Source organism: Melospiza georgiana, chromosome 3 (genome assembly GCF_028018845.1).
Source record: "Melospiza georgiana isolate bMelGeo1 chromosome 3, bMelGeo1.pri, whole genome shotgun sequence".
In the NCBI taxonomy this organism is placed as follows: domain Eukaryota; kingdom Metazoa; phylum Chordata; class Aves; order Passeriformes; family Passerellidae; genus Melospiza; species Melospiza georgiana.
This window is the reverse complement of record NC_080432.1, coordinates 67,421,919-67,435,587: the sequence shown is the minus strand read 5'-3', so window position 1 is coordinate 67,435,587 and position 13,669 is coordinate 67,421,919. Positions and strand designations below refer to the sequence as shown.

At 37.8% G+C, this 13,669-nt stretch overlaps 1 protein-coding gene across 1 annotated transcript in view; it reads right to left on the bottom strand.

Moving 5' to 3' along the window:
• Positions 1-8,923, bottom strand: part of NOX3 (NADPH oxidase 3) — a 39,878-nt gene extending 30,955 nt beyond the window's left edge. Inside the window, exons 1-4 of the mRNA XM_058020877.1 lie at positions 8,879-8,923; positions 8,117-8,212; positions 7,804-7,914; positions 5,934-6,018 (exon numbers count right to left, since the gene is read on the bottom strand). Of these exons, the coding sequence (XP_057876860.1) occupies positions 5,934-6,018; positions 7,804-7,914; positions 8,117-8,212; positions 8,879-8,923 (337 nt within the window). The remainder of the gene's footprint in view (positions 1-5,933; positions 6,019-7,803; positions 7,915-8,116; positions 8,213-8,878) is intronic.
• Positions 8,924-13,669: the final 4,746 nt, after the last annotated feature.

Sequence of the window (13,669 nt, the reverse complement as noted above, 5' to 3'; positions counted from 1 at the left end):
GAAAGAGCTCACTCGTAGGACAGGAGTGTGGGGTAACAGATTTCTGTCTTTGGTAAGTTGTAGAGTTACATGCTGCACATTGTCTGGTATGGGCTAAGGGGAAGAGGAAAGAAAACTTTCAAAGGATAGACTTCTACTGAGTAGTTTTATTTTGGCATCTATGAGTGATTACTGTAACTTGGGCTTCTTGCCCTCTATACCTACAGGATGCTCTTTATAACTCTGGTATGATGTAAGAGTCCCCATAGCCTAGGGACCAGGAGAGTTTCACACAGTTAGGATCCATAGTGCTGTTACACCAGACTGCTGTTGCCTGCAGTCTGTCAACTGCAGGTTTTGGATTATTTTTGCTCATTTAGAATTTTGACATTGACTAATTGTGGAAGTTTGAATCTGTGTTCATAGCAAAAGGCACTTTGTACTTTCACCTTCAAAACAATAGATTTTTTTAAAGTGATACTGCAGACTATAAAATATTCACATGAAATGACGACGTTTCTGTTGTTTAGAAAACTACAAAAATCTATTATTTTCCCCAAAGTACAGGATTCTACATGATTTGCACAAGTTCTAGTCATATCAGCAGTAACAGCATATCTAATGCTCTCTAGTAAATGCTGAGTGTTGAGTGGGAAATGAGGTGCTAGTTTTCTCCAGACAGGCAGAGGTCCACATTTCCTAACAGAGCATTTCTAGTCTTGGACAGAAGAAGAATGGGTTGAATGGATATAGTTTCTCAAGAAGGTCTTGAGACTATATCTGATGAGGAGTACTGATGCAACTTTCCCCTGGGAAGGAGAGATCCAGTTCTGGCAACGTAGCCTAGTAAGGTTTTTGTGCAGGCTATCAGAGGACACAGTCTGTTCCATCTGCACATTGTTCCTTTTCCCCATGTTTCTGTCAATGGAAACATCATCATAGATTCTTTGGGATCCAGCACACCTTCCCTTCTGGGTGACATTCTCTCCAGCTTTCATCTGATAGGTAGAGGAATTTACAAGTATAGAAGACTTCCAGAATGAACAGGAGAGTTGCTGTTGATGTTTTTATTTTCTGTAAGCTATTCTGTGGTAGATGTTAATGTACAGAAAATAATGATACATTGAAAAATATCACATTCAGACTAATGATGTACTCAATATGTTGGTTTACCTGAGTCTTCCATGATCTTAGATATTTTCTGGAGTATTATTAGATTAATACTTCTGATGGGGTTTTTTTGTGCTGCTAGCAGAAAATGATGCAATCTAAAAATGAATTATAGCTGGATGGTAGAGTAATGCAAAGATCTAATTCCATTTTCAGTGTGGTTCATTTAATGTATAATAGTTGTAGCAGAATAAAAATTCTGGCACCGAACACATCACCATTAACTAAAATATTTTACATCCCTAAAGTGCATTTTCTGAAGGTCTTTGCATCTGCAGTGTATAAAATTTACTAAGCAATTCCAAAATTACATATGCAGATTCTTGAAATCTCAGCTTACCACAATTGGTAGCTATTTGCTCTGCGCCACTTATCTGAGTTAACCATGAGGGCAAAGTTTAAGGGACTACATCTCAGAATTTTCAGTTCAATTTTTTCCTCATTCTGCATGTCCAAATATAACATATGGAATAAATCACCCAATCTGTTAAACAAATCTCTTTTTTATAACAGTTTATGAAGAATGAAGGATTTTTGTTGCTTTTAATGACATCTGGAACCTCTGAAGCACTTAACATACATTACTTTGTATTTGACCCTCAGATGTTCTATCTAGTCCACCTCTGAGATCAAATAAAAAGCTTTATTGGAAGGAGGGAGGGAGGAAAAGGATTGCTATTAGATCATGGTGTTTACTGTACATATCCTTAAATACAAAGAGATATAATTAAATTATCTTGAAAGTATGGTCAATTTAGCTACTCTTATTCAGCCTATTGTGCCTTCAGTGAAGCATGCACAACTCTCATTGAACTAAACAGAAATTTCATGTGTTTATCTGAGGACAAGATTTAACTGTCTCTTTTTCTGCATGCCTGTACAGGATAATAATCAAATTGGAGCTTGCTGCTAGCAGTTAAACATTTTGATTAACCAGCCTATCATGATAAAATCAAAGGGTCAAATCCTGGCCTTTCTGCCCACAGCAAAGAGAACAGCTTTACAGGCAGATAACCCAGAATTCTGCCCCTGACCAAGGCTGGGGCTCTTTTTGCCACCGCTTGTCTCGTGCCGTTCCAAGTTATTCAGAACCCCTAATTCAATTTCATGATGTCTTTGTGGACTAAAAAGGCACAGGTTGTATAAAAATTAGAGTAGTGGCCACACATGTGCTTGCATTTTATTTTGTTTTTAAGAATGGTTATAAACGTCAAAGAAGAACTTGGATGACTTGGACCATTTTTTTATCTTAGCTGGAAGCTTACAATCTTCAATTTAATATTATTTCCTTCCTAGTACTTGCATTAAGTCTGGATTTAAACAATCTGACTAAAAACAAAAAAAAAGACATTTGATGGAAGTTTGATTTTCTGTAATTTCTGAAGTACAACACAGAGGTATCAGCTAGACCTCTTTTGAAGATAGGCATCTACTTCCCTGAAAACGTAATAATTTACACAAAAATGTGACTCAGGTCATCAAAGCCATTCACATAATTTACCAAGAATGGGTTGAAAATGGAAAGGTTTGCTAGTATTTTTAGCTATAGATTTTTCAGTGCTTGTCAGAAGCCAAACACACCTGGCATCACTATACTTCTTTCTGCACTTTGCATGTTTTTAAAGAAGAACGCATTGCTGGAGTTTTTAAGGAGCAGGAATCGCCATTTCAAACAGGAATCACCATCTCAAGCAGGAATCACCATTTCAAACAGCCTAACTCCAGGCAACCTTGCTGTCCTTCCCCTGTTTTCCCTTAATTGCTTAAACTTTATTAATATCATAATTCAAAGGTTGATGGATCAAAATATCTATATGACCTTTCTGCAAATACCAAAAAAATGCAAGCAATTTCTTATTTAAGATAAGCCCAACATATCAAAGTAAAGAAAGAAAAATGCCCCAACACTCCCCACTTCAGAAAATGTATGAATATGCTTTTTTGAGAGGGTAAAAACAGTACAGTGAGAAGTAGGTGTTGTAGAAAATATTGTTACTATCTCTTGTGGTGTCTTTAAGTTTCAAGCCACTGTGTCTCAACTGAAAAGTCTCTTTCCAGTACAAAGCACAGAATTATTTGCACTGATCAAACTGAGAGTGCATGAAACTCTGATTTTATTCTAGCAGAGTTACGGGTCTATAAGGAAGATTTATTAGTGGCTGAATAACTCCTAGACAGCTCTTATCACAGAGAGGCATGCAGAATGCAGGAAGCCAAACTAAGCAGAATTCCCTTTACTGAATTTTCAATGATGCCCTTGATTATAGATAGCATTGTTTACTCTCTCTCTTCCCTCCAACTTCCCTCTTCCACTAGTCTCTAATTATATTCCTTTATGACCTGACCAATTAAAGCCTGCTCTTGAATTTGTATTAGAGATGATGAAAAATTAAAGGCACAGATGTACTCTTTCCAAGGCCAGGCACACCTCCGCTGAGCTAGCTGCCTGTTAGAAGCCAGACAATACTAATGTTGCACTGATATTTTTAGCACACTATTAAATAAATATGCCAGAATAACACCACATGGCAAGCCAAGATGAATACATGTTGCTTTAATAATAAAGGAGTACACAATTTTATATTGTGAGGCTAAGCTTACTGATCTGATCTTCAAATTGGCTTAACTTCTTGCTACCACATTTAGTCTATTGATCATACAAGATTGTACATCCATTTAACTGAGAATTACTAAATTGCAATAGGCTAATAGGAGTTGACTATGTTTTTGTGTAATAAAAGGCAGTATAGGTAGTACTAGGATAAATAATGTGCCAGTTGAGAGGAAAATGGCATCTATTTACACCTCATTTTAACACTGTTAGATTTTATTGAAAAGGATTCAGTGTATTGTGGGTACCACTCTGAAGTGTTGCTTTTCTGTCACAATGTGTTCTGTAGACTTTTTTTTTTCTATGAACTTAAAATTGAATTTCAGGAAATTGAGTTTCTGGCCATTCTTTACACAACTCTAATGCTATTCAGTGATGTAGTGTTTTTCCAAATATGATAAATGTTTCTCGCTTGACTGTTAAGGAAACAGGAATTCATAGGTTGTCATGCTTTGTTTATTAGACTTCCTTGTGTTCTGTTTTCTTTCTCAAATATCTCATCAACTATTTTTCTATTTTATATTTTAGGAAAAAATAAACCAACCAACCTAAATAACAACCCAGAAACAAACCTTTGATTTCTCCCTAGAGAGTGATTTAAATTAGAATTATATGAGCATGCTTTCTGTCATTTCACGTTGGCTTCTGTGTCTTTTTCCTTGAAATTAGTGAAACCATTAAAGTAATCACTTTTCTGATAGACTTGCACTTCCCAAACTGTCGACATTAATACACTAGCAAACATTTTAATATTAATGTAAAAACAAAAAACATAAGAGGTTTGACTGTGAAGTTTTGCTTTCTTTTTGGAACATGACCTATTACACACCAAGTAAAGTTGGTTAATTTATATTCCTGGGTTGATTTATTAATTAAAGAAGCAATGTTGCACTCTGTAGGAATCTGTTCTGTAGTGAAACTGAACTCTGATGAATGAGTGGACATGACAGATAATTAATTCATCATAATACACTGCAAGATGAATGTTTATATCCCATAGCCTTCCCCTTGGAATTCTTTAGCATGACATACAGAAGACAAACTTTAGCTATTGGTTCCTGTTGGCAATCCTGACTTCAAATTCTTACCTCATGGCATGAGGACATTAACAGCCTACACACACAAAAGCAGCTCCCTCACACAGGCTGAAAAAGATATTGGGACCAGAATTCACCCTGACAGCCTAGGGGTAGAACAGTTACCCTGCAATGCCTCATGCTTGCAAATAGCCCTGATTAATTCCTCTGTCTCCTCCCCTTTTTCTAAGTGAACTATCTATGTAAGAGGTCTATCTATCTATCTATCTATCTATCTATCTATCTATCTATCTATCTATCTATCTATCTATCTATCTATCTATCTATCACAGAAACCTTTCCATCTCTGTGTGCTCATGTCCTTCTTCACACTGGCTTTTGTTCATTCCTCTCTGTACATCCTTTTTCCTCAAGCTATCTCCTGTTCCCCTCATGTCTCCTGAATTCCTATAAACTTCTCCAGGTCCTTTTACTACTTAGAGAACAGGAAGGTGTCATGTCTTTTTCCCAGCTGGGTGAACAAGCGCCTCAGTAAGTCACCAGGGCCAACAGAACAGAAAAATTTTTATCTCAAGTTGCTGTTTTCCCCTCAAGAGAGCCATTAGTTTCCTGGATCAATCACCTACTAAAAATAAATATCTAGAAATCCATTGTTTTTGAGACACCTGCCTCTCTCAAATTCAGATTAAATTTATTACCTGGTTGAAAAATTAGTGAAGATGTATTGGTGGGCAGATTTGTGGTGTGACTCATAAGCATCATTTCCTTACAGAATCAGACAGTAATGCTATGTCATCTCCCCAAACATCTACCCTCAGGGATTCAATAAAAGTTATTTACACTAAATTTTAAGGGCACACAAATCGTTCAGATTAACTAAGTGGCAAATGGTGTATACTATTCAAATTGAAAGTTTATTTCCTTAACAGCCAAACTCTTCTCAAGACAAAAGATTACAAATGGTTAATCAGATGGGACTCCTACACACATTTAAAGCTGCAGTCAACAGTCAACAAATGATTGCACTAAAATATCACATCTCAGAGCTGATGGGATTACAGCGTTAGGCAGAATCACTATGAAATTCAAAACAGTTCAAAGGCAAAGAAGAAAAAAATAAAACCAAAAGAGCTTACTTGCATTTAACGCTATTCCATAGGCAACCATCTTGTGAAATGTGATGTTTTTGTCAAGCTGTCTCCTCAGTGCTCCTCCACAGTACTTGGTGAAAAAGCAGAACTTGTTTTATATCATTCTTATTGGTGTTTACATCTCACATTTTGGAGAGGAGAAGAGTTCAGTACATTTGAAAAGGGAATGCTGAAGGAATTCAGTGGAAGTTTTGGGTTAGTTTTAGGACTCAAGTAACTTTCCTGAGTGGCACTCCAGGGTTTCTGAAGCTATTCATCCTATATAGGGGCTCAAAAAAGGGTTTGATAAAGCTCTGCTACACTTAGCTGTGATTTGTGAGTGGTTTATCTGAGCTGACATCAACTCATTTGCAGGTGTAAGGACACCAGGCTGGGCCACCACTGCTTTGTCAGCTTAGCAAAACAGAGCTGAAGTGCTGGTAAAGCCGGCTTGCAATGGAAACATTTTCTCTGCTTTCAGGAAATGCACACCCCGGGAGGGTGAGGCTGTCTAGACCTCAGGTGGCTGCATGCTGATGTGTTACTGAGCCGTGCTCCCAGCATTGGAAGGGCTCAGCAGTGATGTGCTCAGGGCCAGCTGCGTGCCCCGGTGCGGAGCCAGCCTGGGGCCGGCTGCACTGAGCCAAAACTAACACATTCTGCTGGAACCCAGACAGCTCTCATGGACAGCAGGGTTCAGGCTCTGGGTGGTGGTGTGGGTGTCTGGATTGCTCACATGACCTGGCATGGCGCCGTGCCAAAGATCCTGGCATGTATCCATGTTGTTTCCCAGCTAATAAGTCTTCCAAAAATCTGGAGCACCACAGGATATTATGTCAATACACAGCACCTCCTTGGAGAGGCACTGGATCCAGCCCAGTGCTGGCCATGCTGGAGCAGTCAAGTTGCTCTGTACCATGCTCCTCAAGAGCAGAATATTGTCCAGAATAGCCAAATATTATCTGTGAGAAGAGTTCCAGTTCTCTGAGTTCTTACTCAGCATCTAAGTGGGCATGCATATATTCTGTGCTGATTCGCAAACTGATTCAGAAGCCCAGGACATCTTTTCTCTTTTTTTTGGTAAATGTTCAATTTGTGATCTCAAACAATTATTTAGGTGTTGATTCCCAGTCTGAAGACTGCTTAATATCTAAGCCTAACAATCACAGAAACAAAAAATGGCAGAACTGAAATAAGAACCATCTTACCATAAAATAACTGTATCTTACCATCTCTAAATTCCTGTTGTTCCTGGAGTCATGAAGGGATCAGTGATTTTTTTACGCACACATGTGGCATTGGAATTGCTCTGACTGTAATAATTCAATGCAAGTTGAAGTTATAGCTAAAGCCTTCAGTACTTCCCATGCATGATTCCAAGGTTAGTGTGAATGTCTGTTACAAAAATGCATTTACCTCAAATGAAGACCTGGGTTGTGGCCACTCAGGCAGAAGCATTTAAACATGTTCACTATTATCCTTAGAACATTTTTATCTATCTGAACATTTTATTTCTCCAATTTTCACTTTGCAGCTACAGAGAATACACATGATGGATATGAATTTTCTCCATTTGGCCAAGTGGCATTATTATGTCCCTCTTTTGTGGCTTCTCACTTTTCTCTTCATGACACCATGCTATGCAGCAGCTGCCGAAATCAGTGTTGCATTTAGAGCACTGTGTTAAACAAGTCATTTGTTTCTCTTCAGTCATGAATACTGACAATTTAAATGGTAATAACTAGGCAATGGTGTACAGGCTTCTCTATCAAAAATTAAAATTCCTTGGAAAATGTTTGATATGGATAATACTGCTGAACTACAGAAATAAAAAAAAAAAAGAGAATAATATGGCTATTTGAGAAATGGTACTTACAATGCTTGCTCCTCTTAAGAATGAAATAAGGTTTCTACAGACTGGTAACAGGATTAGCATGCAGTTAAAATTAAGGCACGTTGCAGAAGCTCTTGCCCAAGCCAGGGTTGACTGTACATATAACAGCATAAAGAAATTAAATTACAAGCTTGGTATAGGAAGAGCCAAAGAAAGAAAATACTATATTAATATAATGCTCTTATATGGTAAAATTACTGTTGAAGCATCAAAAGTTTTATGAAGGATGTAAATAAAATCAGACTATGAATACATTCTTCTTGTGAAACTCTTTAACAATCAAACACATACTTACTCCCAGCATAATCCGTGTATAAATGTAAGCATTGTCATCTTCATACCAGTGGAAGGTATCAATAAACAAATAGAAGTTCAGTCCCAGCCACACCAGCTACAAAGCAGAGACGCTACAGATTAGTGACATTTACAATATTTTTTAATGCTTATAAAACTGGCTATGGTTATAGTTTTAAGACAAACTGAGAGATGTTTCAGAATCAGTGTGCAATGCAGTTCTTGCTCACAGATGATAGAAATCAAAAATGCCTGCTGGAGTGTGGCTGTATTTTAGCAAATTCAGGGTTACAGTCCTACCCCCAGATCTCAAGTAAAGGATATAAATGATGTTTACTGTGTCATGGTAAACTTGCTTTTAAGCACAGGTCTTAACCTGGTCTCTAAAAAGGAAATAAACACTAAAATTAAAAAATCATAGGAACTGAGGGAATTAAGAGCTAATGAAATTCTTTTCTCTGCTCTCCATATACAAATCACCAAACTGTCTTAAACTAAATCAGAATATAATTTCAATTATAATTGCAAACCCCTGCTCCCTTTACCTGAGGATTAAAGTACATTGATTTAAAAATAATTAAAAGTAAAACACTAAGATTTTAAATGTTTTTAAGACTAGTTATAAAAAGGCTGCTGAATATTTTATAGCAAGTTTTACATTAAGCTTGGGAGTATTACTGTAAGCAAACCATAAAATGTCTTTTAAACATGCTTAAAATATTTATATATATCCAATTAGAATTTTAATGCTGAAAATACTCACTAGTAACAGCACTGATAGTTTTTCATTCAAAATCCAGCATCCCATCCTGAGTGTCTCTCCCTATGCTAGCAGCAGCTGACTCTTGCCTTTCAGTGTAACCTGAGTTCCCTGTCCATTCCTTTGGCTTTTCTACCGACTCTTTTTGTCTTTAGTTTTTAATAAGCACCTAATGGGAGCATGAGTTCTCTCTAGGAATTTTCTAATTAAAGACTGCCTGACAAGAACAGATCACCCGAGTGACATGTCTCATGATCTGTGTAAATAAAATGCTGGTCATTGTCCAGTCCTTTTTCTCTGCAGAGTTATTTCTCAGCAAATGAGAGATGCTGTCATTAAATTGTCCTCTTGTATTAGCATGTGTTTGGGTGGGGGTTTTTCCCTTTGTTTTTGTCTTTTGAACAGGGTGCAACATTTCTTCATGATTTATCTTTTAATGCAGTAGCACACGGCAGCATCCCTGATGTGTGTATAATATGAGAATATGTCCTGGTGAGGGCACTGCATTTACCCTTGGTTCCCCTTGCCAGAAGCTGTGCAAATTCTGCCTGTAGTAATCTCGTTCTTTCTCTAGTAAAACCATTTCCTTAAGGCTTTCCTGACTTGCCTGTGAAGGAGACTCTTCTGTGACAAAATAACTGAAAATTTCTGAAAGCTGAAATGCTATCAAGCTCAGCTACTTTTTAAACCAGTGCTAATGGCCTTTAATATGAGTTAGCAGAACCATGAGAGTGTCATTACAAATGCTTTGAATACAAGCATTTACAAGGGATTTGCTTTGAGCTTTATTTTCCTTGGATGGTAAAATTAAGAATTATTTAACAAACTTTATGGCAAGCCATGTGCAGTAATTGGCCCCTGTCCATTATGTAACCCGATATAGGCTGTCCCCCCAACCACCCCCTTTATGGCAGCCTTGCTGGTGCAGGGGCTAACAAGCTAGTGAATTTTGCTGTGTTTTTCAGAGGTCAAAAGATGAGGAAATAAGGGAGAAGGAAAGAAGAATGTGCAGATGGTAAGGAGAAATACTAGTAAGGTCAGATGCCATTTTTAACTACTTTGAAAAAAAAAAAAAAAAAAAAAAGAGGGAGAGAAAATCCACTATCTGGATTAGCTGCACTTCAAAGGGAAATGCAGCACTGCGATGTTCGGCTTTGAAGTTCAGCCGATCCAGACAGCAATTTTCTAAACTGAGTTAAAACTGGCATCTGAAATAGATTTTTTTTTCAGAGTACAGCAGATTCATATGCTGGTTTAGGCTCCAAAATTTGTCTGGATCAGCAGCTGTACTTCAAAGCAGCACATCTCAGTACAGCATTTGACTTTGAAGTGCATGTGCTCCAGATGCCAGTCCTCTTAAAGGAGCCAATGAATCAACTGCACTTTAACTTTTCTCTGTTGAAACAGCTATGCTTTTTCTCATATATAATGGTAATGTGTGTGGTCTCGAGTATAGCATCTCTCAATAAAAACATAAAGTTAACAGAAAAGCTCTTTATTTTGTACAAAGGACCTGGTCAACATCATTTTATTATACTGATTTGCAGTGATCTCAGCCAATTTCTAGCACAAACGATTCAGACAAGACTCAGGAAAGGACACTTTATTGATTAAAGATGTAATAATATTCCATTTTGTTATTGTTTTATCATTATGAGCTACAACTGCCCTAAAAAAGACATAGAAAAAGGATTAAAAGGGGTTTATTCCAGCATTTGGGTAGAAAGCAGTGCTGGCCATGCTGAGTTCCTATGCAAGAGACAAGCAACTCTGTCATTAGCTTAAAAGGTCAGTTTTTGCATGGAAAGAGGTTTATGAGGTGCTGAATTGTTCCATATAAGTATCTCAGCATTAATGTCAATGTTTGTATCAATTACTGCTACAGACCTCAATCACTGTTAGCTCTATTCTATTTGACAGCAACCTCTGTCTGAGATTGTTAGTAATTTTTTCAAAGTACTTTGAACAGTGCTTACCCTTTGCAAGACTAATTATTAGCATGAGACTGCACACACATACCTACACATATTTCATTTTGCTAGGCTATCCTATTTTTACTATTAGATATGCCTGCCTTGTTTCTCAAAGGCAAAATCATTTCAGTTGGCTCTGAACTCTGCCCTAGGCCTTTCATAATTTTCCTGCTCTTGGCTTTTTGTCTGTGAGTAACCTGGGTGAACTTTCTAAGCTTCTCTCTGTGACTTTCAGAGATGGATTTAGGTAAACAAGCGATCCTGAGACTCAGAGTGCTGTAAGTTTTCAGACCTGCTGAAGCCATTTAATTGCTGACTGTATCAGAGGATTTGCTTTGTATCAGTCTGTACAAAGTGGCAGCACTGCTGTGTTTTCTGATTTTTACATTATCTTGGCTTAATATTTCACAAAAATGTTCAAGAAGCAAAAGGCAGATTTGTTTTTGATGAATGAAGAAGATAAGCAATATATTGAATAAAACATTCACTTTTGTAAATAGAGAAACTGCTGAAGTTAATTAGAGATCAAACCCTTTTTTTTTTTTTTTTGTTTTGTTTTGTTTGGGGTTTGTGTCTGGGGTTTTGTTTTAGGTTTTGTTTGTTTGGTTGTTTTTCCCTATGAAGACAATTTTGAGGGAGCAGAGGCCAAGGTTCATCTTTGGTTATTCTGTAGTGCTGATTCTAGCTTTACAAAAGAACACTGAATTTCCATAAACAGTGGCTGAGTGACTAGTAGCATTAAAAACCAGCTATATAATTTTTAGAGATTTTCTCATAGTGGGGCTTTATTTTTTATATTTAACTGCCTCATTAATGTTAATGGATTTTTTTTTCTTTTATAAACTGCACTTACATTATGGATGGGAGAACTGTTTTGCAGTTTGAGAACATTCATAAAAACCCCAAAGCTCTAAAATACTGATGTAATTCCAGCCTTGTTAGTGCCAGAGATTCAAAAATCATCAGAATGTTCTAAAATTTATGAAAGTAAAAAATAGAGAGTGTGCAGTTTGAGGGACAGTACTGAGACTTCAAGGGCATCTGGCTTCCCATTTGCAGATTTTTGTCAGTAACAGTGTGTTTATTTTTTAATAAAATATTAAAAATCTTGGCCCTAAGCGTGGGCTTGAGCAACAACAAAAAAATGCAGTTACCAAAACACTTGTGATGCAGCTGGCAGAATTATCAAGAGTATTGCAAGTATTGACTACATCCACAAACTCAGTCATTTGTCAAAAGGCAAAAAATTGAGAGAAAAACTTCTGTTTCTATCCAGAAAAGTAGAATAAAGTTTCATAACCCCATTAAAAAGAAGAAGAAAATTGTTCTGGTTGTAAATTCAGATCCTCGTGAACTCCATTAGCCAGAGCAATAAAACAGCTCCTGTGCCTCTGTTAGCAGACCTGATACTGGTATCAGGGATATCTCACCTGATGGGCAGTGCCAGGGTCTGGAATCACAGTGTATGCCAGGGATGCCTACAGAATCAAGAGCAGGAGTCAATAGCAAAGCAAAAATTCAAAGGGTCTGGGATTAAAATCATGTTGGAGGCTAAAAGGGAGTGTGGAGTGTGCTCCCAGTGTGGGAGCAACTATTGTTTCTGCCTAAAACAAGGCTCAGCACCCTGTTTGCAGACTCTAACACATTCCTCAAGCCAATAGAAAGGGTTATCAATGAGAAACATAACAGTTCTGTCTTGGGAGATAACCAGTTCCCAGAAAAAATATTAATATTTGAATCCAGATATTTTCTCTCTCAAGGGACTCTTTTATTGCCATGCTCACACTGTAATCAAAATATATTCAGGAGCAATTTCAGATGTTCAAAAGCTATTTGTTTCAGTAAGTGCCAAAATCTCCCAGCTTCTGACTGTGCATCTCCAGAAATAAAGTATCATACTTTCCTAATCACATGTGCAAAATTCTAGTTTTCCCACAAGAGCAGTTTTACACCTTAATAACAGGAAACAATCCTTCAAAGCAGCTGAAATCTTGTACAAATAGATGTGTCCACAGGTTACTCAGAAAAAAATTCCTCTTAGCTATTTTGTAGGCAGCATACTGTGGAAAACAGTTTGAGTTTAGAAAAGGGAAGAACAAGGAGCAGGAGGAAAAAGGGATGAGTAGCATCCATCATTTACCTCCCCTAGAGCCAGGGCATCACCAACACAATGGAAAAATTTTTGAGAGAGATTCCATATAAAAGGGTTCTGGTTGCACATCAGCACACAACCAATTCTTTAATACTACTGCACATATCTAATCCTCTCCACACTCTCTAGCATTGGTCAGATTAAGGAGGAGACCTGGTGACAAAGGACATGGCAAAGCTGAGGAGTTCAGACCCTTTTCCACCTTAATTTTGACTGGTAAAACTGACTTTCAGTTATTCCAGGGCCCTGAAGCAACCTGGAAAGTCTAGAGTATAGAAGGTGATCTTTTGGTGAAGGAGAATCAGGTTGGGGAACATTTTAGCCAACTGGTCCTATGCAAGCTTTCAGAACACACTCAGGAGTGCTGACCTGGCTGGTGTCACTGTGACAACAGTCTCCATCACCTCTGAAAGATCAAAGCTGCTGGGTGAGCTCCTAAGGGCTGGAAGAAAGAAAGTGTCCCTTGCTCCTGCGAGAAGGAGCATCTGGGGAACCTGAAGTGGCAGCCTCAGCTCAGTCCTGAGGAAGACGATGGACTGAATCTACCTGGAAACCATTTTGAGTCAAGATGGGAACAGTCAGCATGACTTTACAACAAGCTGGGCTACCCAGTGTATGAAAGACGTGCACTTGCTGGAATGAGTCCAGTCAGGGCCACAAAGATTATTA